Source organism: Strongylocentrotus purpuratus, unplaced genomic scaffold (genome assembly GCF_000002235.5).
Source record: "Strongylocentrotus purpuratus isolate Spur 01 unplaced genomic scaffold, Spur_5.0 spur5_scaffold_9, whole genome shotgun sequence".
NCBI lineage: Eukaryota > Metazoa > Echinodermata > Echinoidea > Camarodonta > Strongylocentrotidae > Strongylocentrotus > Strongylocentrotus purpuratus.
Genome location: NW_022145615.1, coordinates 22786801 through 22811686, shown reverse-complemented (window position 1 = coordinate 22811686; position 24886 = coordinate 22786801). Strand labels below are relative to the sequence as shown.

Here is a 24886-nt window from a genome sequence, read left to right as displayed (position 1 = left end):
GCATTAGATAATCAAAACTACATTATTATTGGGTATCCCAATTAAGAGCGATAAATGTTGCAGGGTTTCAAATCCAAGGCTATAGTGTGAAGTTAAATGGCTTTTCTTTTTCTGCTCTGGTGCTTCAATTTATTTTACGTTATTTATATTTTTGATAATTTGATAATTAAAAAAAAATTGGGATGCATTGTTTAATGGTGGTGTTGTTGGCATAAGCCAAATTCATTATTGAGCATAAACCTCCCGTCAAGAATTTAATAGAGGGAATAAAATAGCTTTGACTTTCCTTTCATAAATTCTGCCAAACTATCACATGATCTTGCCATCCTTGCTTTACCTGCACTCATTCATCTGTAATGCTAATGTCTGTCTGTCTGTCTGTCTGTATGTATGTTATTGTCTTTCATTGAATACTGTACAATCATATCTTATCACTTTTCTTTGCTCAATGTGCATCATCAAATGGACGATAGTGCCTGTGTTCATTTCATTTTAGATTAATAGTTGAATTCAGAATTGATTTGTATTTTTGAGCGAGTTTCCACACTCGAAGAATTTTAAAAAAAAAGTTTAACCCTATAAATATACTGCAAACTAGAGTGATTTGAAGCACTTTGTATTTCTAGAAACAAGATGATTGAAGAAAATTTGTGATTTTGGGGGGTAAAAACTTAGCTGAAATTAAACAATTTGTTTTCTTTATCTGTCTCTATGTAGGTCAGATCAGATATCAAATTTGTTTAAAATATGCTTGTTTTGCACTGAGAAAGTAGCTCTTTTATAGTCACATTAACGCATTGTCTGTCATATTTTCTTCCATTTTGCTTCCATCACTTTCATGTACATGCTTGTTTTATCAGAAGCCCATTGTATACCTGACATTGTTCTATAAGTCATCTAATCATGTCATGTCATTGGTAAATAATCATGTGATTACCATCTAATATCTTGTATTGCAGTCTTTGCTGTCTTTTCGTTACATACAGCATTGTCTGACAAACCAAACTGTCTATTGAATGCCTGACAAGTAAAAACATTAATCTATCCGTCATTTTGTAAAGATGATTTGTGATGTTTTCACATCTTTTGTCTTCTCCTTTTTTCCATGATGTAACCAATCTTCTTCGCTAACCAATCTCCACTCATGCATTTCGATGTGTGCATAAATCTTGACTGGTATGTGGTAACTAACATGTTATTTGTCGTTTCGTGTCTGATGTGTTGCAGTCTTGCTTAGCAAAGAGTTATTTTTAAAGATGCTTTAAAATTAATTTATATCAATCGAGTATCTCCTATAAGTTTGATTACAAATTTTGTTCTTACTATAGTCAAGATGTTCTATTCTTTAATTACACAAACATGAACTTCAAAGAGTGGGGGTGAAGGCATTGTTTAAAACATAGTGAAGGACTACTCCTCACCCGGCTAATGATTTATCAGATATATTTAGCTTTTAGCTTTGGGAAGGGAGGCTGCGTGGCAAGACAAAACTGTACAATGATTGATTTTTGTCATTTTTGTGACATGTAACTTGACTATAAAAATGTCAGTTCTTAATCGGTGTGCATGACAGTGATGTAACTCTAATTACATGTTATTAATGATTCTTTCATATCATTTTGCCATCTCTTCTTCAGCAATATATATATTCACATTTGGTCATCTTGTTTTTTGTTACATAGTGATACATATATATATTATACTCTACATTTTTATACCATTCCACTAATGATATTGTTAACATGGAGTTCTGGGTATAGTCACTATTCTCATCCTCATTAATTTGTTCATCCCTCAACAAATGTTGATGAAGCATATTTATCTACAGCCATTCAAATCAAATTGATCTTTCCCAACCAATTTTGAGCCATTTGAAGCAAGTATAAACTAGGGATCAGAGAAACCTTATAATTTTGTTTATTTTTTTTTTTTTACTCGTAAATCATTATTTTGGTATTTTGTTTTCGATGTTTGTTTTTATTTGTGTTTCTTAAAATTGTTTTTGTGATGATTTGAAATATTTCACATGAATAAGCATGAATCTGGCTGCTGACACTAGAAACCAAACATTTTAATGAAGATTTTTCATTCGAAATATGATTTCTTAATGATAGTGATAGGTGAAAACTATCAAGATTTTTTGTTACCACACATAAAAGAATACATACAAAAGAAATGGTCTTGTAATTGAGATTAGAATATACTTTTTTGGTGGACAGTTGTTAAAATCGATTTTGATTTATCATTATTGATTTACCAATAGAAGCCATTGACTATTTTGCAAACAAAATACTCTAGCACTGAATACCAGTGATTTTTTTTCACAATTTCAATTCATGTTTGAAAATTTAGACAAAGTCTGTCCTTGGTAACCAGAAATTGAATCAAATTCATTCTTTTTACATAACAACATTTTGATCACACAGGTGTGCACTGTATTAAGATAAAATTATTCCCCTTGAAGTTCATGTTTGTGGGTAGTTGATGCTTTTGTAGATTCAGTAATATTTCAAAGATTTTAAAGATAATTACAAATATTGCTGTGTTTATGTATTGCATGACATGTGGACTTTTGAATAGATTCTTGAAAAGAATATGGTTTGTTTGTGTTTGTTTCATTGTGAAAGCAGTGTTTGTTTTTATATTTGACAAACTTACCAGTTACTTATTAGTTTCACAAAAGGAGTAAATTAAATAGATGTCATGATTAGTTTGCTCTCTGAAAACAGAGATATGTGGAGTTGTCATTATATTTAAGTGGAATTGTCATTATATATAATTGCAGTTGATGTGGAGTTTTGTTCAGTGCAGTGAAGTGCTATTCATTATATAAAATAAACATACACTTGTAGTGAATTATTGAAACTAATGTTTGTTTTATTTGATCTTTTTTAAAGGAATGAAGACCAAGGAGCAGAAAGACCTCCTCTCTACCCAAAACCAGAATGGAAAGGTGGGCAATGGCATCCCAATGGAGGTCCCGTGGTCGCCCCCCTCCCGTGCCACCCACACCCCTGCAGGCCGGGAGAGAGACTCTCTTGGACCAGTCAACGGCCACAGCTTACCTAGACGACCCGTGCCAGTCCCTACACCCATGGTTCCACCGGCCTACCGCTCCCCCGTCTCCTTCGCTCAGACGGTAGGCTCCCTGCCCAGCCCCGCCCGCATCAACAAATACAAAAACAACACCAGCACTTTTAACAGCCTTGACAGGCACAGGACACCACAAATCCACAATCTGTATGTGGACCACCCGCGTAGTCACGCCAATGAACCTTATTACAGCGGGCGGATCATGACGGCGGAGGATAGGAGACCATCGGGTGCTTCGGACAGTGAGATGTACGATGATGATGTGTGGCAGCCCAGGATGGCCGGTGAGGAGCTGGTATGACTATTAGACCACCGTCAGGGTCAACCCAACGGAGAGCATCCTCAACGGACCCAGTCTAACGAAGAGCTGGGAGATTTATCTCTCTGAAAAAGACTTGTAGCAGTACTCTGTGTGATTGAAGCACTCATTCCTCGATGGAACAAGCCATAAACATTGTGAATGTTTAAGAATCACAGCTCTTTAATCTGGCGTCGCTGGCTGGAGCCGAGCCAATGCAATGCAATGCGTGCAGGTATCGTTGGAGACTGTTCATCATGATTCAAAAGAAACAGTGTAAGCAAGTTCTCTGTTCCATCTATTGCCATGGTAATGCTAGCACACAGTAATACGCAATCGTTGCACATTATGTAATGTGGATGCGCCGCACGCCGTTTCTACTGTTTCACCGAGCAAGCTGAGAAATCTATAAACTGCTGGGTGGAGTTAGTATTCTTACCCATCTCCTGGAAAGCATTGCCTCAAATGTTTGAACATTCCACTTGAGAAGAGAAAAAGGAAGAAGCTGAACAATGAATGTCAGAATGAACATCATTAGAACTCTGTCTTAACATTCTTCAAGAAACCGGACACTTGTCCAATGCTGGAGAGAAAGTGGTATGTGGAAGATAAACACTTCCACCCAATATTTTGATGTATACTCTCAAAGTTAAGAGGACATAAAGAGTTACGCAACTCCTCTGTTGACTGCCAACTTCCAGTTAAATTGGATTGAAAACATGATGAAGTTAGTTAGTCTTGAGGTGAAGACTCTATGGATCAAGATAGTGGTTGAACTGTGATGATCAGAAGAAGTGGGGAATTGTGCAAATATTTTTAAAAATGTGGAGAAAAATTAAAAAAAATTAGTTGAAAAAAATATTGTAGAAAAAATAAAAACTATTCCTAATATTTTTTAACCATAGAATTTTGCTCTATTTTCAAATGTAGACCAATTTTAACGATTGGGAATGATTATTTGTTTAAACCCAGAGTATAGCGTTATGTGTGTCTTGTACCCCTGCCTTAGATTGGCTATACTGTGTGAACACAGTCGACCATTTCTTACATCACAACTATGGCGATTCAGCAAGGACTAGGGATTTAAACACATCACTGCATACAAATACACTTTAAAATTCTTTTAGCTGCATTGATACAAATGGGGGCTAATTAGGTTAGAGGTTAGAAGTGATTCTAATGTTTGAATGTGATATGCAATGCAGATTTAACGCTATCTGCACTTTTGCCCACACCTATGCAATTTCTTGTGAGTAATTATGTTCTATCCTAGAGATGTAGTAGTAGTTCTTTTCTTAGAAATAGCTCTGCTAGTATTAAACAGATTTGTGAGGGAAGGGGTTGTTTGTTAATAGAAGCAAAACTGCTGAAATAGTACACTGATAAACATGGCTTGATAAACGGTCACTCATTTGAAAGCAAATCGCACGATCACGATCCAGAAATTTAGATAACATCCTGTGGTAACAAATATAGTATGTAGTCATACTATTAAAACTGATATCTGGCATGTGTCTAATATGGTCTAACAAGACTAAAAGATGCACACATACTCCTACTGTGAGGCAAAAACACTCCGATTTTATAAATAATGTATTTTATAAAGCAGGTTAAAAGAAAATAGTATTTTAGTATATAGTATATCATTTTGGTGAAAAAGTGATGAGAAATTAAGGATACGATTACAACACAACCCTCTCTGCTCACATGCCTGTTTGTACGAGTCTCTCAATTAAGTTTAATTTCTGTTTGTGACCAAGATAAATGTGTTTGTGACTTTGAATTTAAACTAAATTCATATTATTCCGTTTGAATGCTTTTTGACATTTCTCAATGAATTATTGCACTAACAAGGTACAAAACACTGTAAGTGATGATTGAAGCATACTAATTACCCTCTAACAGATTTGATATCTCAGTTTAGCATTTGCAGAAGACCGCCCATATTGAGTGGTTGGTGGAGGGATTAACGGTAACATTGTTGCAGTTCAGATCTTTGAAAACAAACACTTCTGGGCTAGTTTACCAAAAATGTTTGTATTTTTTAAAACTGTATACAGATTGATGCATATTTTGTGAGAAAATGGTGCAAGATTTTATGTTGTGTGTATTGTTGAAGAATATTGTATGAAATAATATCCCTTTGAAAAGGCAAATATTTTATATGTTGTATTCAGTGTACAGAAATCCCACATTCCAAATGTTTTTAAGAGCTTAATTTTATAAACTAGTATAACATGATTTTAAGCTTGTAGAATGAATTTTTAGTTCAGACTTCTTAATAAGCCTCCTTTAATTGAAATCGAATTAAAAAAAAACACAAACAATTTTTCTCTGCTATGTTTTAAATTTCACTCAAGAATCTTAAATGAACAATATTTTACAAAACACTGCTCATTCATGCTATTTCTTTGTTGCAATTTTGTTATCGTTGAAATAACCTTTGTATTCACTGCCACTTTATACTTTTGCATACAAAGTTTTTAGTCGATAAGTTATGATGTCTGTTATATTTTGTAGGTTTATGTAATGCTGCTACATACGCAAGTTCCTACCAATCATCAATGATGCATTTTTATCCCCGAAGTCTCGCGTACATTAGCTTTGCTATTGAACTTGAGGAAGATGGCAAAACTTTGATTTATGTATGAGAATTGTAGAAAATATGTTGTTGTGTTGGTATTATTACTGGGATGATTATATACACACCAGTATTAAGCCTTTTGTCTTTCACATGTGTTATATGCATCTCAGCACTGTACCCAGTCATCATTTGTAGTTAGGAATGCTAGCGTTAGCTTCTCACACCCCCTAAAAAATAGTATTTAGCTTTCTTCTCATTTAAACAAAAAATGCATTCTTCATCTTTATCAACTCGTCCAAACAAAATTTTGTGTCTTCCACTCTTATTCTGTGTATAAAAAAAAGAGACTACTTCTAAAAAACAATGTTTTACAAATAAATAGATAGGTGTATGACACTGTTAGTACGAGTGGGTTATAGTAGGTCCATGGTATATATATACAGCATCTTTTGTTGAGATGTATATTAGCACTACTCTGGTTTCAGAATTGCACTGTACAGAATGCGTTAGAGCTGTAAGGGCTTTGACTTTGTGCATTGCTCTCAGCTCTTATGGCTGTTGGCAGATAAAAAGAAATAAAAAAATACATCTCCATTTTCTATGTTTCTATCAAGTATATTTCTACTTGTTCAAGATGTGGGATATACCCAGAAAAACATGAAGCATATTTACTGTAGACGGAATTTTATATTAGAATTTGAAACCCACCACATTAGCATATATACACAGTATGTCACCAAATGCGAGTGTACTTTAGATACATGTATGAAAGAATGAATGAAGGTTCGCATATTTTACCAAAGTACTAGGGAAGCTCTTTTTAAGTTTTACGTAGTATTCTATTGTTTTTGTGATGGTCATCACAATATATTCTTTGTCATTTCGATGGTATTCATTTTGTAGATAAGTGCTGAAGTCTATTGTATTCTTTGAATTTTTTTTGAAAGCCTTTGTTTTCATGATCTCTTAATTTTGCCAAATGCTTTATTATTATAATTTTTACTTAGATTCCAATGTGATGGCCTGGAGGAGTGGGTCGAAAAAGATTAACTTGTGGTTAGAAATGTATCAAGTTGCAGTTAGAAATTTATTAACTGCATCTTGTGAATGGAAAAGGTTTATTTTTGGTACTTCATAAGTCACCAAAATGTAAATGAAAGAGACATATTGAATATTATGTATATAAGATTTAATGAATATTATAGGACAAAACTACACCAGAAATAACTTGTGGTTTATTGCCCAGACTAAACTTTATTTTTGTAACTGTCATTTGCCTTTCATAGGTATGTTTAAGCTAAAGGAAGAACCTCTATGCAGAAAGTGATTATTTAACATCTAAGAGACGGGACATTATGTGTTGAATTTAATGTGAATAATCATAAAATACGAGCAAAAAAGCAACGTAAACCCCAGAAAATCACGAAATGAATTTCAAGTAATTCAAAGAATTGAGGAATTTTAGTGTGAAAATTAACTGTTAATAAGAAGGTAATGAAATAGGAAGTCTGATTTGGAAAGCTTGCTTTCAATTAGGAAGAATTATGTTGCTTCCAAGGCTCGAAGGATCGACGAAATCTAATTGGATTGAATCCAGCCTCTTTTCTTTAGCTATCACTGTTCGCTTAATCTTGTCCTGTTTTGTAACTTTCAAGGAGTTTTTTTAACTTTGAACAAGTATGTCCGTAAGAGATGTATATGCTGATCATGTAAATAAATTGCAAAGCCCATTTTTTAATGTTATTGCAATAAATGCAAAAAATGAAAGAAAAAGAATTGTCTGAGAGGAGTGTCTATTGTAGAGTAGGTCTGATTTAATGAATAATGAGTAGTTTTTGGTGTATGTTGAATGTTTTATTTCTTAAAATTACTTGTTAATTAAAAAGGAAGTGGCATATTTTAGTTTGGAGTGAGAGAAAGGTATGAGGGGAGGGAAGTTAAGATAGAGAGAGAATGAGAGAGAGAGAGAGAGAGAGAGGAGAGAAGAGAGATAGAAAGAGCGAGACAGACCAGATGGAGTTTGAGAGTCAAGAACATCAAACCATTAACACCACACAGCCTCAACAAAGGAACATAATTATACAAAATGCTGAAACGATGAAGAAGTTGTTACAGCGAAATCTAACTTCGAAATATCATTTAAGTTTAGAGATGTAAATTGTATTATTGCCTATTGGTCTCCAAGATTCCCCACCGAATGGGAAAAGAGATGTATAAACTTGGCATAATGTTTTTTTTAGCATGACATAGGCATCTCCATTTTCTTGATAACGTGACGTACTATGCGAAGTCGTTTATCAAGTACAGTTATTCAAATTTATGGATGCTTCCTTCCTACGCGTGTGTGATGATGAAATAATTCACCCGTTATATGTTATCTTTTGTATTAGACTTGTCAGAACGCAAATGACTTCTGGGAGGAAGGGAAGGTTTCGCATAAATGAAATAGATATTTCAACTGCTTGTATCAAACAAAAACAAAAAAAATGACATATACTTCAATGAGCATTATGATTGTAATTTTTAAAAAAAAAATTAAAAAAAAAAAAAAAAAAAAAAAATCATTTTTTTTCCCCCTTAAAAGTATAAATCGATGGAGCATTTTATTTAAATTTCATTACTTAAGAAATTCCAAAATTTTGGACCTTCATATATATATATAAATGTTTTTTGAGCTAAGAGGGTCGGCAAGAGAGGTAAATGAAAATCGTCCGAATGTCATTATCAAGAAAAAAAGCTGCGTTCCCGTGATGTCACAGAGGCGGATTCAGGGGAGGGGGCGAATTGCCCCCCCCCCCCACCCTTGACGGCCTAGGAAAAGAGAGAGTGAAGGAACAAAAAGGGAAAAAAAGAAAAGAATAGAAAAGGGAAAGAGAGACAGAAAAAAATGAAGACAAACAAAAAAATCGTACTCGTGCAACCTATATACAAGAGGCCCTACTAAGGCGTGTCCCCCCCCCCCCCCCAATTTGTTTTCTTCTTCCAAACATCAAACTCTGGCTACGGGACTGCTCCTCTTTATCGGCCACTATGTCAAGGTAAAACAAAATAATGATCATGCCAAGATATCCTTATATTTAGGCCTATATCTCTTGAATATTCGTTGGGGTGAGGTTTCCTTTACTGTATCTATCGGAACTGGGAAGAAAGAGAGAAAGTGAGAGAGAGAGAGAGAGAGAGAGAGAAAAAAAAAGAGAGAGGGGGGAGGGGGGAGGGATCGAGGCACAGAGAGAGAGAGAGAGAGAGCCGAGAATGGGTTCAAAGCCGCTATATACTGCTAATGGTAATATGAATAATTATGATGATGATGATAATAATAATTGAATTGAACTTTGAATTGAATTATAATAATAATAATAATGATAATTATTTTAAAAAATGAAATAATAATATGGGTCGAAAGATTATTCGTCCATGAAGCGTTTCAATGGATTGTAGCTCCCAAAAATGTTTCCAATCAATAATGTTTACAATCAATTGAGTTTCATAAAAATAAATATCATTGAAAGTTTACGGCTAATTTTCAATGCAGAAAATCAATAGATTTTTACAACTCAAGTGATGTATGTTAACTCATTATTACAGGGCCAATAATAATTCATATAACTTTAAAACTGAAGTGCCCCTTTTAGCAGCCTTGATTAGGGCTCTTTACGTTACAGTTGAGAGTGGGGCACATTGCATTATGAAACATTAGGAGCATTTCTTATACTAAATGACTATTTCAGAAAAAGGGGCAGTTTATAAGAGCCACATTGAAAGGGGGACGATTATGCTCTCAAAAGGGAAAGGGGCATTATTCTCACGGTAAAACGATGGGTCATGGTTACTTTCTGGATTCACCGCCTCGTGGCCGTAATCAAACCGTGGAGTATTATATGCCGCACTCGGAAATGTTTTTAAAGGTCTCCGACCTGCATGGCCAGGCAGAGTTAATAAGATAGAAGGAGGGGAACTGAGAAGTGAAAAATGTCAGAAGTGACTGGCATAAAAAAATTATAATCCCTAGGTCTACCCTTTTCTTTTTCTTTTCCCTTCTTTCAGTCATAAAAGAGCGTAGCAAGGTGCTCCGGGTGACAGCACATTATTACTTTACGTAAATCAGTCAATTCTTGTCCTTGCCAATCCTAACCGAAGTATGCTGTACGTACATGCGCTAAACTTATGCATAAATTAAATGATATAAATATGGGGCGCGCGCTATTAATTGCGCATGCGCCGCGCATGCGCAAATTAATAACGCGCATGTATATTTATTTTCGAAGAGAGAACAATCCTTCTGGCCAGAGATTTGATCAGCGAATCATACGAATTTTAGCCCTATACCTGTAACGGTAAGTTTTCACAATCATTTTATGTACAAAAGTGATAATCGTGGCTTGATCTGGACGTGTTTTGGGCCTAGATCGATTAATACATAAAACAAATCCATGAATGTCAAAAAAGTCAATTGAAAATTCTGTTCGGCAACGGCAATGGCAGGCCCTTGCCATCTTGGCCGCCATGCCTAGCCTGCGCTAGATTATAGATCTAGAATCGACAGCGAGCGCCAACCAAATGAGCGCTCTCAGATTCCTCATCGAGACTCGTACTCCAGAATAAAGACTAAAGTGAAGATTAACGTTCACTTGCCCTAGATCTAGAAGTGGCGCCGATCTAGTTATTTATTAACCACTTAAGTTCGTATTTGCATGCATTAATCTTGAAATTGAATGACTGAATGAAATTTAAAACTAAGGTCATGCGCGAGCGCGTGTGCACAAGAAGGTCACTTTACATTGACCCTTATTGCGCGTCGCGCACGTCATAGATCATTTGCATAGACCATGCATGCTGAATGCAGACTAGCCAGTTAGCTCGATCGCGCCCGGCCTCGAGATGAAATGTGAGAGCCGCCCTAGATTCTAGTCGAGTCGAGTCTAGGCTAGACCGAAGTTTTTGTCTCTTTCGTATGTTGACAGAAATTTCAATCTAGTCTAGATCTAGGCCTAGTCTAGACCTAGTTGAGTTGATACAATTGTGTTTCTTTTTTTCTTGTGTGTGTGTGTGTGTGTGTGTTGTTGTTACTTTAGCCAAAATGTTGAGGTTTCAAAAGTTGTTCACTGACACTGGCTTTATCACGCGCCATTGCAAAATTAATTGTGGAGTTAGATTTCTAGATCTAGAAGCCTAGATGATAGATCTAGATCTAGTCTAGACAGACTATCATCTAGAGTCTAGATCTATTCTGAGGGTCTAGCCTATACAGAGGGCAAAGGCGTATGACTAGAGCTAAGCACGAGTATGACTATGAGTATGACTATGAGTATGACTAGTAGTATGAGTAGATCTATGAGTAGGATGAGGTGGAATTGCTGATTAAGCAAGAAGACTGTGCCCCCCCCCCCTCCTAAAAAAAAACAAGAGCTTACCACTCGCCTGAGCCCTGACTCCTGAGTTTAAATTTAATTCCCATTTGACACAAGCTCCATGAGGTGAGCTAGGGGTAGACCCTCTACTGCTCTAGACTATGTCATCAATTGAAAACAAATTGAAAACCTAGACTAGTCCCTACTGCCACTGCCCTGGATCTATTAAATTTGCCATTTCTTGTCATCAGGAAAATTTGAATGTAGACTAGACTAGATCTACTCATCTAGATCTATGTTAAACCTTGCTTACCTTTGGACTTCGGGTTCTACCTTCTTGCCCTAGGTCTAGACTATGGATGATTCATATGAAATTTGATGAAATTCTAACCAAACTCTTCTGAGAAGAACACAAAAATGTGACATTCCGGCCACCATGCACACTGCCAAGCATTAAAACAAACAAAATTATTCACCCTAGACTAGATCTAGGTGAATCTATAATTTTTTGGCAAACATTATTTGACTATACAGTATACTGGCTTCTGGAGTTAGAGTTTACTATAGACCCCTAGTTATGGTCTTTGGGCCCTCTTTTTGAGCCACCATGAGGGCCATATATACGACTTGGACTTGCATTTCCTGCTGCTAAGGATAATTCTTGCCACATTTTGGTTAAAGTTTGACCATGGTTTTTGAAGTAATAGTCTAGGCCTACGTAGATGAAACAAGTACGTTTCCTATGCCCCCCCCCCCCTTCCTGTTACCCTCTCATGGACCGAATTGGGCCACCCCTGGAACTGTCATGGATGTCTTTTATAGGACATTTGTAAACAATTACAGCTGTATTTCTGAAAACTTGTGCAATGTGTTCATGGATTTTAGTTACAGAATCTAAGTCTTATTTTTGATATTGCTAGTTTTTTTACATGTATATAAAAGTGTTATCTATTGTGCCGAACATGTAAACATGAATATTCCAGCCAAGGCTGTCCTTCATGTAAAATTGTATTTGTATGAACCATGTTTCTACTATAATATAAACCATTTTTGAATTGAAATTGAATTGAATAAGTTGTATTCTTTACTTAAGAAGATATCTACACAATATAACTTGACTGTTCCACTTTTGGATCTGGAGAAGCTGTTCGAAATGTACATAGTGTTGGCCCTTTGGGGCCCTCCCTCTGGGTCCCCATTGAGGCCACGTTTACTATCTGAACAACTTTGGATTCCCTGACCCTAAGGATAAATCATGCCAAGTTTGGTTAAATATGACCATGTGTTATTCAAGAAAAAGATAAAAATGTAAAGGTTTACGGACGACGGACGTGGGCGGACGGCAATAGCTCATCTTGAGCCTCCGACTCAATAATAAATGAGTCGGATAAATAATGATTAGGGTAGTATTTGGGTAAACAATATGGCAAGAAAGAGCTTGAAAGATATGCTCGGTGATTCATGGCTTTGGCTTAGAATCCGGGGGGGGGGGGGAGTAGCCCCCCACCCCGGCAATAATCGGGCAAAAAGTAACTAAAAACACCAGAAAATCATTTTTTCTTCCCTTTTTCCCCTTTTTTGTAGGGGGGGGGGGGGCATTTTCATTATTTGCTTTAAAACGGTAAAATTAACGTTACCACAACCCCCCCCCCCCCCATGGATCCGCCCCTTGGATACACAACATGCCCAGACACCCAACGACTTAGATTGTTCAAATGTGATGATTTTATTTGACGCATTGAAATCAAATTTCAATTACTTATTCTGGAAGTACAATTTTTTAGAAGATTTATGACATAATCCTTGCAAACTTCTTCAAATTGCTGTTTTTAATCAACTGCCCGGATACACGACCTGTCCGGACAGACCGTAAGATTGTATTTTAGTCCTGTCAAATTTACAGTGTAGAACGGGATTCATTGAAAAATTATTACTTAGATAGATATGTTTCTTTTCTTCATTTCCTCATTCCTTATTACAGAATCAAACAGCTATGAAGAGCTCATCGTCACCCGCTTGCCTCGCATTGCGGCTTTTAGTCGCATGCTGTGTAATGTGGACAATCAATGCACAAACTGGAGACACACCCACGGTTACAGGTATGGGTATAAATACACCTCGGCAAACAGTTTAACAAGCAACAAAAAAAAAAGAATAGAAATATTATAGGGAAATATGTTGGCCTAGTCAGTATAAGATTTTGTAGGGCATCGTATGCAAATAAACTTTTCAACACGTTTTTACTAACTACATGTAGGTGGTGTGAAAGGCACAATAGATGTGATTCAGACAGATTTCTCACTAGAAATGTTTATTTCATACAAAATGAAAATCAGTTGAAAGTTTGCAAAAGGAAAGCCCATTTAGACAACGGTTTCCTCCCTTTTTATACAGATGTGTCTGAAGTCATACGAAAAGCCTGAAAATGGTGGAGGGGGGGGGGGCGAAATGTTTTCTTTAAAGTAGATTCGTCAGTGATATTTTATACAGTAAAATTTAAAAGGTTACTTGTAAGCGGTAAGGTCACACGATCAGGTACAATGGATGACAAAGTATGAACAAAATTTGATTTGCTCGTTACTCTCAGCCTGAAATAAACTTTTGCTCACATTTTTCGAGTGCAAAAAATTAACATCTTAACCATAATTTGAAATATAGAAATTGCCAATAATTTAAAAAATGTAACATTATATTTTTGTTGTTGATGATTCATTGAGAACCCATATGTAAAATTCAGGGGAAATATGTAAAACGTACTACCGGTTTATCCTCCAGAGAATCGATCGGTTAAAAAAAAATTGTAGCTCATGGAATTCAATCTGACCATGATTCCTATTTCATTCCCTGTAGTTACCGTAGATGAGGAGATGACTGTGGCGGCTGAAGAAGGTAAGTCAACAATCTCTCAATAAAGTTAGCGTCACCTCTTTGTCAATATACCTTGCAAATGTTTTTTTCTTTCACTTCTTCTTCCTCTTCTTTTCTTTTCTTTTCTTTTCTTCTCCTTCTAATCCTTTTCTTTTCCATTACATCAAAGATATCATTGACAGAATGAGCTACCATTCGCAATATAGCCTGAAACTTGAAAGAGAAGGAGGGGGGGGGGGGGATACAGGAAGATCTCACTCTAACGTGTGTGATTGCTTTTTTTTAAACAGCCCGATACAATAACGTAATGAAAATGAATGCTTTTTTATTAGTTGGGCTTATACTATCGTTGAAGGGAGTACATAGTATACAAATGATATACTATTTTTCTTTTCACTTTGACGATTTAAGTAAACGTGTCTGCCATAGTGAATTCAAACATTTCTCCTTTATGATAAATTCACTTAGATCATTAATCATTGTAACATTTTATTTATTTTACCCTACCGTTTTACTTATAGGTACACACGAGCCGACTGATGCCCCAAGTAAGTGTAGGGGAGGGGAGGGGAATATGCCGGGGATAATACCTACATGTTGTGCCTTTAATACATGTATATGAATTGATATGTCATTGGAAATATAATGTAAGATAGACCTAGTATGAAAACACAAATCGACTGTTTAAATAAAGGTTTCAAAAGCATGGTAGAAAATGCAATGATTATGATCTTCGCTTGAATTTTTCGGTTGATTTTGCTTCGTTGTGAATACATTAATACATTAATTTGTATCCATTCAGTCAGCACATTTGTAGGCAATCATTGACTTAATGGAATTGGCATTTAAAGTCGCATTTACCTCGTTTAAACATGAACAAATGACTAGTATAATAACAAACCTGGAAGGCTTCGCTTATCCTTCAAAATCCACCCAATGATCCCAAAATACTGATTTGGTATTAAAAATTAAAAATCAATTTTCAGGTTTTGTATATGTACAGATGATTGATTTTATTAGATGCAAGTGGGGTTCCCGGCGGGACTCTCGATAATAATACCCTTTCAGATAGTTTTTAATGATCGACTCACAATTGCCGACAATATTGAGATGTGGCGATAAAATGTCTTCAGAATCCATTATTGCCTACCCCTGACCCCCATTTTTTTTCTCAATATATCATCAAAGCATTTTCCCTCCATTTTCTCTTCTATTGTCAGCTGATGTCCACGAGACGGAGGTTACAGAGGAACCCGAGAGTGGTGGTTGCATCAATGTCGTTTCTGCCACGCTTCTCACAGTGGCGGTCCTAACCACCACGCTTGTTTAAAGACACCACAATTGTCTTGTAACGTCTCACGATGTACAACGTGTTAATCCCTTCATCAGTCTGTGGTGAAAGTAGGCGTGAGCATCAATGCAAGAGATAGTGCAGACCAGAGAAATATAGCCAAATCATTTGAGGATTTTATTTTATCAGCCGCGAGAGAAGGATAATCACTTTAACGTTTTGCTCAATATGAAACATCTTACAGTCCTTAACCATTCGAGTTTTGTTGTTCATGTAGTTAGGATGATCGGTAATATTTAGTGTTCAACTTTTTTTTCAATATAGCTGCTTTGTAAACGCAAGAGAACACCCTGCCTGAATGACGCTTTTAAAAGCAGACCATGGCGGGATGTTTATTCAGTGTTGCAAAGAAAAGCCACATTACATGATTATTATGATTTGAAAAACTAGATATTAGATTTTTGTTTTTATATCAGTTTGAAAAAGATGTAAAATACGTTGATTTGACGTTAATAAACTTTGAAACAACACAGTTGTTTTTACACAATAAATATATGATTCTGCATTTATAATTTTGTCTAGTGTAGACCACGTAAATAAAATGAGTTGAATGATTTCTAGTCTCCTGCACTATTCCTAAAAAAATATATTTGATTCATTTTGTACTTGTGGGATCAAATCTATATTTGGTTCCTGGAATGAAGTACAAATTCGTGAAATTAATCCATGATAAAGGTTAACTCTAAGTAATATATCCTCTGGTTGTGACACTATTCAGATGCTTAAAAAAAAAAGATAACACAATAACATGTTCCATGAGGCATTTTATCGTATTTATCAGGAATTTGTGATATACAGCACATGGGTAGGTTTATTCGTTATCAGTTTGCGGGAGAGAGAGAGAGAGAGGCAAAATGAGAGAAGACAAAAGAAAGGGCAGAATAATGATAGGTTACTATTTGTGTAGCTTTGGTAAAGATTGATGAAAAGTTTGATAACGAATTGATAACGTGTTAAAAACATAATTTTAACAGGATATAGAATATGAATAGCCTACACTGCATTACATATAAAATACTTAAGTAACAATCGGCATTATTAGTGAGTTACACTATAAAATTGTCCATATTGGTGGTGGATCCGGGGGGGGGGGGGGTAGAGGCACAGCCCAAACTAAAGGACACATCAAGTACAAAAAGAAAATATACCCCTTATTACTCTGGAAGACGGCTTAGACACCTAAATCACAAGGAAGTTTGAGCCTCTCTCTTACACTTCCTTTTACTTGCCTGTTTTTTTTTTATGGGGGGGGGGGGGGGGGGGGGGGGTGGGTGGGGAGGATCCTCCACCGCACACAAAAGACAACTTTATTGATAAAATGACGATGGTTCTACAAATATTTCGGCAATAGTTTGGAGGAAAAAAAATTGAGATAGGAATTCTTTTTCTTCGCAGAACTACATTCTAAGTTCATTTCGAAAATCACCGTCAATCAATTTTAGGGCGGGGGTTTTAGGAGACAAAGATGATTTCGTGAATTTCTTAGAGTTTCCTCTTTGCTTGCCTGGTCTGCTGTTTCACTTTTCCAGCTTTCTTTCTATCTCTCTTTCTTGACCTCCAATGTTGACGCTCACGAAATGACCCTACCGATGTAGATCTAATGACCTTTTTTTAATTCATGGGAAATTTAAATAAACAGGAATAAAAACATTACAAATAAACGAATGCATTTGAGACCACAGATTCGAATAGAAAGTTATAAAGGTAAACCATGCAGATAAAACCCTGTTATGACGTAACAATGTATGATTATGACGCAATTTTAATACGCGCTCGGTGTGCTTTGCATGACGACGCAGACCAAGTTTGGATTCAAAACATAAGAAATGTCCAGATGGAGTAGGAAGAGAAGTCGTCCACCCAAATGGACCAGAATGAAAACACCGCTAAGTTTGATAAGAAATGTATAAACCCAAAGCAAATATGAATGCAACAAAGGATAAGAGGAAGCCCAAAGCTCAAAATACGAAACAAAAACAGCAAATCAAGCAAATAGGAAAGAAACCCGATAGTGCCCAACATACGAACCGAATGCCCCCGCAAATATCGAGGAGAATTCCAGTAAGCCAGGACTATGAACAGAAGGACAAGTACAGACGACCGGCGACCACCGGTATCTTACCTAGTAAAATTTCCCGGCTGAGTACCGTCGCCGAGGCATCCAATTTGAACGTGCAGGCTGGAGCCGATCACGCTACCAAGATCTTGGATGCCGTCACCGCTCTTTGGCGTAAGAAACGAATGCAGGACGTGGTGCTCGTCGTGGGGCACCATCGCGTCGGCGCTCACAGGCTCATCTTAGCAGCCTGCAGCGGGTACTTCTGCGATCTATTCACGTCAGAGGAAGACGACCCGGACTCTGATGGAGAGCAATTCGTATACACCTTACATGGTGTGAGTCACGAAATCATCAAGATTCTCCTAGAGTCACTGTACACCTCGGGTCTAGACGTCACTTATGAAAACATCGATGAACTTCTAAACGCCGCGCTTTATCTAAGAATACAAACGGCGTTAGACGCGTGCATGAGCTTCTTACTCGAGAACCTCACTTCAAAGACTTGCCTCCGGACGCTGTCGGTGGCTATTTCTTTCGACATGGAGGATATTTTCAAAAGGGCGTGCCAGCAGGTGGCGAGTCACTTCGTAGAACTTTCTACCACACAGGAGTTCTTGGATTTATCCGAAGAGACCCTGCTTTTTCTGGTGACGAGAGATGATCTACATGTGGATGACGAATTAGAGGTAGGAACAAATAAACAAATATAAGTAATATTATCATTAGTAAAGTATGAGGCATACAGTAAAATAATATCGATCACCTAGTATATAGCGCTAAAATCAAAAGCACCATAGCCATTATCAAATTACATACTATGAAGAGAAACATGAAATACATAGGCTCATAAAAATAATTAAATCGCATCCCGTTATTAGCTGTTTCGTATATATGGAGGGTGTCATTAAGATATTCACTTGCTAAATGAATTAGAATATTATTGATATACATGTAAATGAACATTTTTACATTAGTTCTACTATGCTATATGCTTTCTTAAATTAGCACGTATGTTGACCTTGCCCATAGAAGAAAGGTTTGATCGAAAGATAAATCAAATATATTCGAAATGAAATCTTGATGACAAATCTTCATGATGATAAAACCAAGAAAAGGAAAACGAGTCAATTATGCAAATTGTTAGGATGTATATGTTTGCATTGGCCTTTCATATTCCATAATTATGATCTCAGACGAAGAATAAAATGGGCATTTACACCTTCACCCCCCCCCCCCCTCCAATCTCTTCTGCTCCCCTCTTGTTTCTTTGGTAGGTGTTTCATGCGTGCACTCGTTGGTTAGAATACGATATCGGTGGTAGACTGCCTTATCTGGTGCCGCTAATGCGTCGAGTCCGACTTCCCATGATTACGCCCACGGCGCTCGTCGATTTCGTAGAGAGTGTACCGTACATCATGAGACACCCTCACTGCGAGCTGCTGGTGAAAGAGGCCCTCCACTACCACTGTCTCCCTCATCGTCAGAGTGTGCTGCAGTCGTCCCGAACGGTTCCGAGGTCGTCTGTCCGCATCTCGACGCCTATTGCCCTCGGTGGTCAGCCGCGACGGTCCAAAGATCCCGTTGGTTGTGACGTCATGTTTTATAATCCGACGTCCAAGGAATGGGCGCCGCTGACGACGATGGAACATCCGAGGCACCACCACGCAGGTTTGTTACATCATTCTTATTATGGGGGAGAGAGAGAGAGAGAGAGAGAGAGGGGAGGGATGGAGAGAGAGAGAGATAGAGAGAGAGAGAGAGAAAGAGAAGGGGGTCGAGGTTTGCCATAGGTGTCTATTTAAAGCTTTGTCAATTTAGTCACCCTCAAATGTTTTGTCATTTTCGTCACCCTCAAATGTTTTGTCAATTTCGTCACCCTCAAATAATTTGTCAATTTCGTCATCCTCAAATGTTTTGTCAATTTCGTCACCCTCAAATGTTACAGTCTCATCACCCTCAAATCAGTGCAATGGATTCAGTAGTCAGAGAGAGATGAACATGATTATACAAAGCTTTCTCAATTCTCCTTCCATATAAAAAAAAAACAACAACAAAGAAATATGTAACGAGTGTTATGCTGATTATATATATATATATATATATATATATATATATATACTTTCAGCATAATGTACACGCATATAATTATATACTCATGTCATGGATTCGTCACCATCACCATCTGTCTCTTCATTCATTTCTTTTTTGTAATCCAGATTTTTAGGATTCTGTAAGTTTTCATTCACTTTTGTAGGATTCTTCTTGTTGTAAGCGCTTTGGGCCGCTCTGGGAAAAGCGCAGTATATAAATAATAATAATAATAATAATTAGTCACCCCACGTCGAAATATATGTTTGTTATGGCGGTGAGCTTACATAGAATTCATCTTCACATAACAATGTATATTCTTTGTAATGACTGTTCCATACCTAGAACCGAATGAGATTGCCCAATGCTTTTATTTCCAACATATTCTGCTTCCATGCCATGCAGCTGCAACTCTGGGCGGGTTTTTATACATAGCTGGTGGAAGAGAAACAACACCAGCGGGGAAACCCCTTCGCTCCACCCACCGTTACGATCCACGTACCAATGTCTGGCTTCATGTAGCTGATATGATCGATGCGAGAGAGAGCTTTCAGTTGGGTGTCCTGAATGGAAAAATCTACGCAGTTGGTAAGTCTTTATTTGGTTAGATAGGGGCGTCGCCAGCAATGTTTTGATGAACTTATGTGCTTGAGGGGCATGGGCGGCCCCCCGACTAGAATCTTTTATTTATAGTATCCAATAATCCTCGGCAAATGTGTAAAATACATGTAACACGAACGCAAATACTTTCGAAAACGAAAATCAACTTTAATACTAGTCCACCCATTGAAATGTGAGATTTTATTTATTCATTTATTCCAGTTTTATTCAAAATAGAGGGTAGGTACATTCAGTTTAAATAAATGCTTTCCAAGTACGCCCTCTAGAACGACATAACAAGTTTGTGATATACAAAAAAAATACAAGGAATATATAAAAATATAACATTCATCAAAACTAAACATTGAAATATTTGACAAAATAATAGAGTACAAACAAATATAACATAAGAAAAAATATTATACCGGTAGAGGGAAATAAGAACGGAGATTCTACTATAATAAATGCTTTGCCAATTGTCACCCGCGCTCATATATTTGAATTGATTTGGTTGATTGAATTGAGGGAGGAAGTTTATTAAAAAATTATAATAACATATTATGCAATTCAAAGCTGCTTTTATATAGGTTATAGAAATTGCCCTACCGTTTTATTAATTTGTCGTAATAATTGCACACTTGCAATAGAAATTTGCAACTTTTTCACAATATAATTGAGAGTTCTCGAATCGAAATGAATTTAAATGGTGTATATAAGAAATCAAAATGGAGGCCTGAGTGCGGAATTATATGGAATATATATAAAGTAAACGTACAACATAATAGGGATGTGGTACATTTTTCAATGTAAAAGCATTCATATAACAATATGTGATATTTATCTTTTAAGGAGGCAGGGTTGATGATAAGACCTCTCTATCAGCTGTAGAGCGATATGATCCATGTCGAGATGTATGGGAAGCCGTCGACAGCCTCAGTGATCCTAGGCGATGTGTAGCATTGGCACCTCATAGCAACCGTCTTTATGCCATGGGAGGATCAGGTAAAAACCTTGGGGGAGGGGGGGGGGGGTTCACAAAGTCTTTTTTCAATGACAATTGACACAAATCAGTGACAAATCTGCTGATAAACCAATCAGAAGCAAGGATTTCAGTAGCTTATAACAAAAATTGTCATTTGTCACTAATGACAAGTTTTGTGAAACGCCCCCCTGATCGTCTCGATCAAATGATTATTTACAAAGAATTGAATGTCCGTTGAATTGAACTATGTTTGACAATGCGGTCATTTATCTAGAAGTGATAGAGACAAACTAGTGATGGTAATGATAGCGGTGGTGATGAAGTTAATGGTGGCGTGGAGACAATGGAAACAATGGTAGTAGTACTGATTCAGAAGATAGTGATGATGATGAGAATGATGAAAGAAAATGGAAATGACGACACCGACGACGGAGATGATGGAGATCATCATGATAATGGTGATGAAAGTGCAGTGGGGGTGATGGCTTTATGCTATGGAAGAAAACGCATCCTGACCGCTTGGTTTTAAAAAAATATGATTCTTATTCAATAATTGTTGGCTTTGCCTACATTATGTACATGTATATACAGTGCGTCCTAGAAAAAACGAAACCGAGAGTTATCGATGTTTTATCATAACTTAATCACATTTATAATTAATAAATGTCACATATTTGGAAAGCTTAGATCCTCCTCTTATATCTGATGCAACTCATATGATGCATATTTCACGCATGAGTGATTAAAATCAATTTGAAGAGAGGAAACCGAAAAGTCATTTGGCGGGCGGTATCTTAATTTCAGAGAGAAAATCATATTTCTAGAAAGTTGGGTTTCTGCCCTTTCATATGACACCTTAATCAGGAAAAATGAGCTAGGAATAACAAAGTTCTGTTTGTTTAAAGTAGCCCTTATATTTTCATAATTTTAGAAAACAATTCGTTTTCACTGGCTGCCTGCCGTAGCAAAAAGCAGAATTGACAAAAGACTTAACTCCGTTTCGTTGACAATCAGCCGTAGACGAAAGACTTCATGCATGGCTGATTCCTGGCTGTCAATATCGTTTTGTGATACGTCAGGCAGCCAGTGAAATCGAATTCGTTTAATAAAATTATGGAAATGCAAGCAATACTTTAAACAAACAGAACTTTGTTATTCCTTGCTCATTTTTCCTGATTGAGGTGTCATATGAAAGGGCAGAAACTCAACTTTTTAGAAATGTGAATTTTATCTTTGAAATTCAGATGTCGTCCGCCAAATGACATTTTGTTTCACTCTCTTCAAATTGATTTTAATCACTAATGCGTGAAATATGCATTAAATGAGTTGCATCAAATGAAAGAGGAGGATCTGAGCTTTACAAATATGTGTCATTCATCAATCATAATCGTGATTAAGTTATGAAAAAACATCGATAATTCTCGGTTTCGTTTTTTCTGGGACGCACTGTATATACTCATTTTTTGTTGTTGCTAATTTCAATGTGAACAAACCTGTGATAGAGATGAATAATATCGTTTCTATTTCTATTCATACGCAAATACAGTGTAGTTGGATTGTCATTACGGTACCACGAATGGAAACTTCCCCCTATTATTTCACTTTTCTGTCTCTAGACATAGAAATGCAATTTTGCATGTCTTATCTGAACAGAAACATCGGAAAGAACACGAGATAGAGAAAGAGAGAAAACAAGAGAGAGAGATCGAGAGAAATCAGCCGTTGCCGTCTTATCACTAATCAGTGATGCACATGCTCATAATTATCTGTCAAATTCCACACTGAAAAATAAACCACTTTCTTAGTTTATCTTGTAAAATCTTGAAGATTTTTTCGACGATTGCTCATGTACTTGGTACATGCACGCACCTCTTGGTGTCCCCATTATGTGGTCAGATTATAAATCTGTTTATAACTTTCCTTTTCTTCTCCCAGGGAACCAAAAGATATCAAGCAAAGTGGAATATTTTGACGATGATAAGGGCGAATGGCTACCACGCAAAAATCTTCGCATACCTCGCTTCTTCGCCATCCTCTTGGCACACGGTGACTACCTCTACTTAGCCGGTGGAGCTACTGCTGATATCACAGGAACGGTCAGCTGCATCCCTCACATTGAGCAATATAACCCCCGCAGAGACACATGGATTCAACTATCCCCCATGGCGACACCACGGGCAGAAATGGCAGGGAGCGTCGTGGATGGAACGATCTATTTAATTGGAGGGTACAATTGGGAGAGCAAACAATGGCTCCACTCAGTTGAAAAGTACGATATTGACGAGGATGTCTGGGGCTCGTTTAAAGATTATCCAAGGGCGTTTACGGGTATCGGTGGTTGTACGTTGACGCTGTACAATATACCGCCATGAGAAATGTTGCTATGCAAAGTACAGTTGGTAACCCCAAAACTTTGTTCACATCAGTTTTATTTCACTTCCCCCAACTGTACAGAAAGGAAGAAAAAAAACGGTACTATGTTATGGTCTGCAATCTGTAATAGCTGAGGACGGCAATTTCTCACTCTTTGACATATTCTGTTTCAAATGACATGTGTAAATAAAGATTCTAAAATATAAACCGCGACTTATGATTTTGCGTTTATTTCATGACCATGTTTCCTTTAAACATCGTTGAATTTAAGTATCACCATCATACATCATTCCTCAATAGAATTAAGCGAAGCGTTTATATTAATCGCATGCAATTTTGTTTTATGGTAAGGATTTATAAGACACATGAATTGATTTAGTTTGGAAATGGAGTTTATATTGAAAACCTCTTTAATCGTATAATGTAGGCAAGGGCGGCGGAGCGTCTTTCAAAGTGGGGGAGGGGGAGGAGGGGCACCAACAAAAAAGGGCACTTTCTGGAAGAAAAAAGGGGCATCTACATAGGGAAACCTCAAAGCGAATATATACAATTAGGAGATGATTTTGATATTTGTTTCTTTCTCTACATGGTCCAAGAAACTGCTTGAGCATCATACTTTGCAGTTACGTGTGATGGTCTAAATATTCATTTGCGATCGAGTGAAGATTTGTGAGGTCGCAGTGCCAAAAATTGCATCTTATAAAGAAGGGGAAAAAACCCTCATGAAATAATAAACAGACCTTTGATAAGAAACAAAATTAAATCAACTTTAAAGAAAAAGTTGCTCTTAGCTACTTTAAATTAGGAGTATATGTTATGGTGAAAGGAAAAGGAGGTATATATCCAAAGAAAAAAGGACACTTATTAAAAAAAGAAAAAAAAGCATGTTTCAAATTTAAAAGGGGAATTATCTGAAGTGAAAATGGGGCGCTTCTCGCACCTGATAAGGGGCACTCACCAGAGATGAAAAAAGGGCACTTATGAGAACGGAGAAGGGGCACTTATTACAAAGGAAAAGGGGCGATTATCAGGAAGAAATGGCATTTATTAGATAGGATACGGTGGCACGTGTCATAATAAAATGGGCACCTCTCAGATTTGAAAAAGAGACAATTATAAGATGTGAAGGGGCACATATCAGATGTGGTAAGGGATACTTCTTGTACATGAGAATAGCCACTCACCTGCTATGAATAGGGGCATTTGTGAGAATGGAAAAGGGCACTTATAAACACAAGAAAA

At 36.9% G+C, this 24886-nt stretch overlaps 3 protein-coding genes across 11 annotated transcripts in view; all 3 read left to right on the top strand.

Annotated features, from left to right (window-relative positions):
* LOC582531 (flagellasialin) overlaps positions 1 to 3553 on the top strand; it is a 67377-nt gene extending 63824 nt beyond the window's left edge. For all 9 annotated transcript variants that reach the window (XM_030976726.1, XM_030976731.1, XM_030976730.1 and 6 more), the window contains one exon: positions 2898 to 3553. In XM_030976726.1, coding sequence (XP_030832586.1) covers positions 2898 to 3394 — 497 coding nt within the window. In that variant the 3' untranslated portion in view covers positions 3395 to 3553. The remainder of the gene's footprint in view (positions 1 to 2897) is intronic.
* A 6647-nt stretch (positions 3554 to 10200) lies between these two features.
* LOC100888451 lies at positions 10201 to 16033 on the top strand. The gene is made up of 5 exons (XM_003729436.3): positions 10201 to 10309; positions 13305 to 13422; positions 14174 to 14212; positions 14713 to 14739; positions 15412 to 16033. Exons 2-5 carry the CDS (start codon positions 13317 to 13319, stop codon positions 15519 to 15521), a joined length of 282 nt encoding a protein of 93 aa, XP_003729484.1. The 5' UTR covers positions 10201 to 10309; positions 13305 to 13316; the 3' UTR covers positions 15522 to 16033.
* Positions 16034 to 17363: 1330 nt separating this feature from the next.
* On the top strand, positions 17364 to 23918 carry LOC582557 (kelch-like protein 9). Its single transcript, XM_782503.4, has 5 exons — positions 17364 to 18287; positions 18876 to 19269; positions 20095 to 20277; positions 21139 to 21291; positions 23207 to 23918. The coding sequence occupies exons 1-5, from the start codon at positions 17445 to 17447 to the stop codon at positions 23641 to 23643; spliced, it is 2010 nt and encodes a 669-aa protein (XP_787596.4). The 5' UTR covers positions 17364 to 17444; the 3' UTR covers positions 23644 to 23918.
* The last annotated feature ends 968 nt before the right edge of the window (positions 23919 to 24886 follow it).

What these genes read in the sequence shown, in the direction of transcription:
- LOC100888451 (XM_003729436.3), top strand. Translation starts at nt 13,317, where the DNA reads ATGAAGAGCTCATCGTCACCCGCTTGCCTCGCATTGCGGCTTTTAGTC. An exon ending in AGACACACCCACGGTTACAG is followed by an intron (nt 13,423 to 14,173) that starts GTATGGGTATAA and finishes CATTCCCTGTAG; the next exon opens with TTACCGTAGATGAGGAGATG. An exon ending in CGAGCCGACTGATGCCCCAA is followed by an intron (nt 14,740 to 15,411) that starts GTAAGTGTAGGG and finishes TTCTATTGTCAG; the next exon opens with CTGATGTCCACGAGACGGAG.
- LOC582557 (XM_782503.4), top strand. Translation starts at nt 17,445, where the DNA reads ATGTATAAACCCAAAGCAAATATGAATGCAACAAAGGATAAGAGGAAG. An exon ending in ATGTGGATGACGAATTAGAG is followed by an intron (nt 18,288 to 18,875) that starts GTAGGAACAAAT and finishes TTTCTTTGGTAG; the next exon opens with GTGTTTCATGCGTGCACTCG. An exon ending in TTATGCCATGGGAGGATCAG is followed by an intron (nt 21,292 to 23,206) that starts GTAAAAACCTTG and finishes TTCTTCTCCCAG; the next exon opens with GGAACCAAAAGATATCAAGC.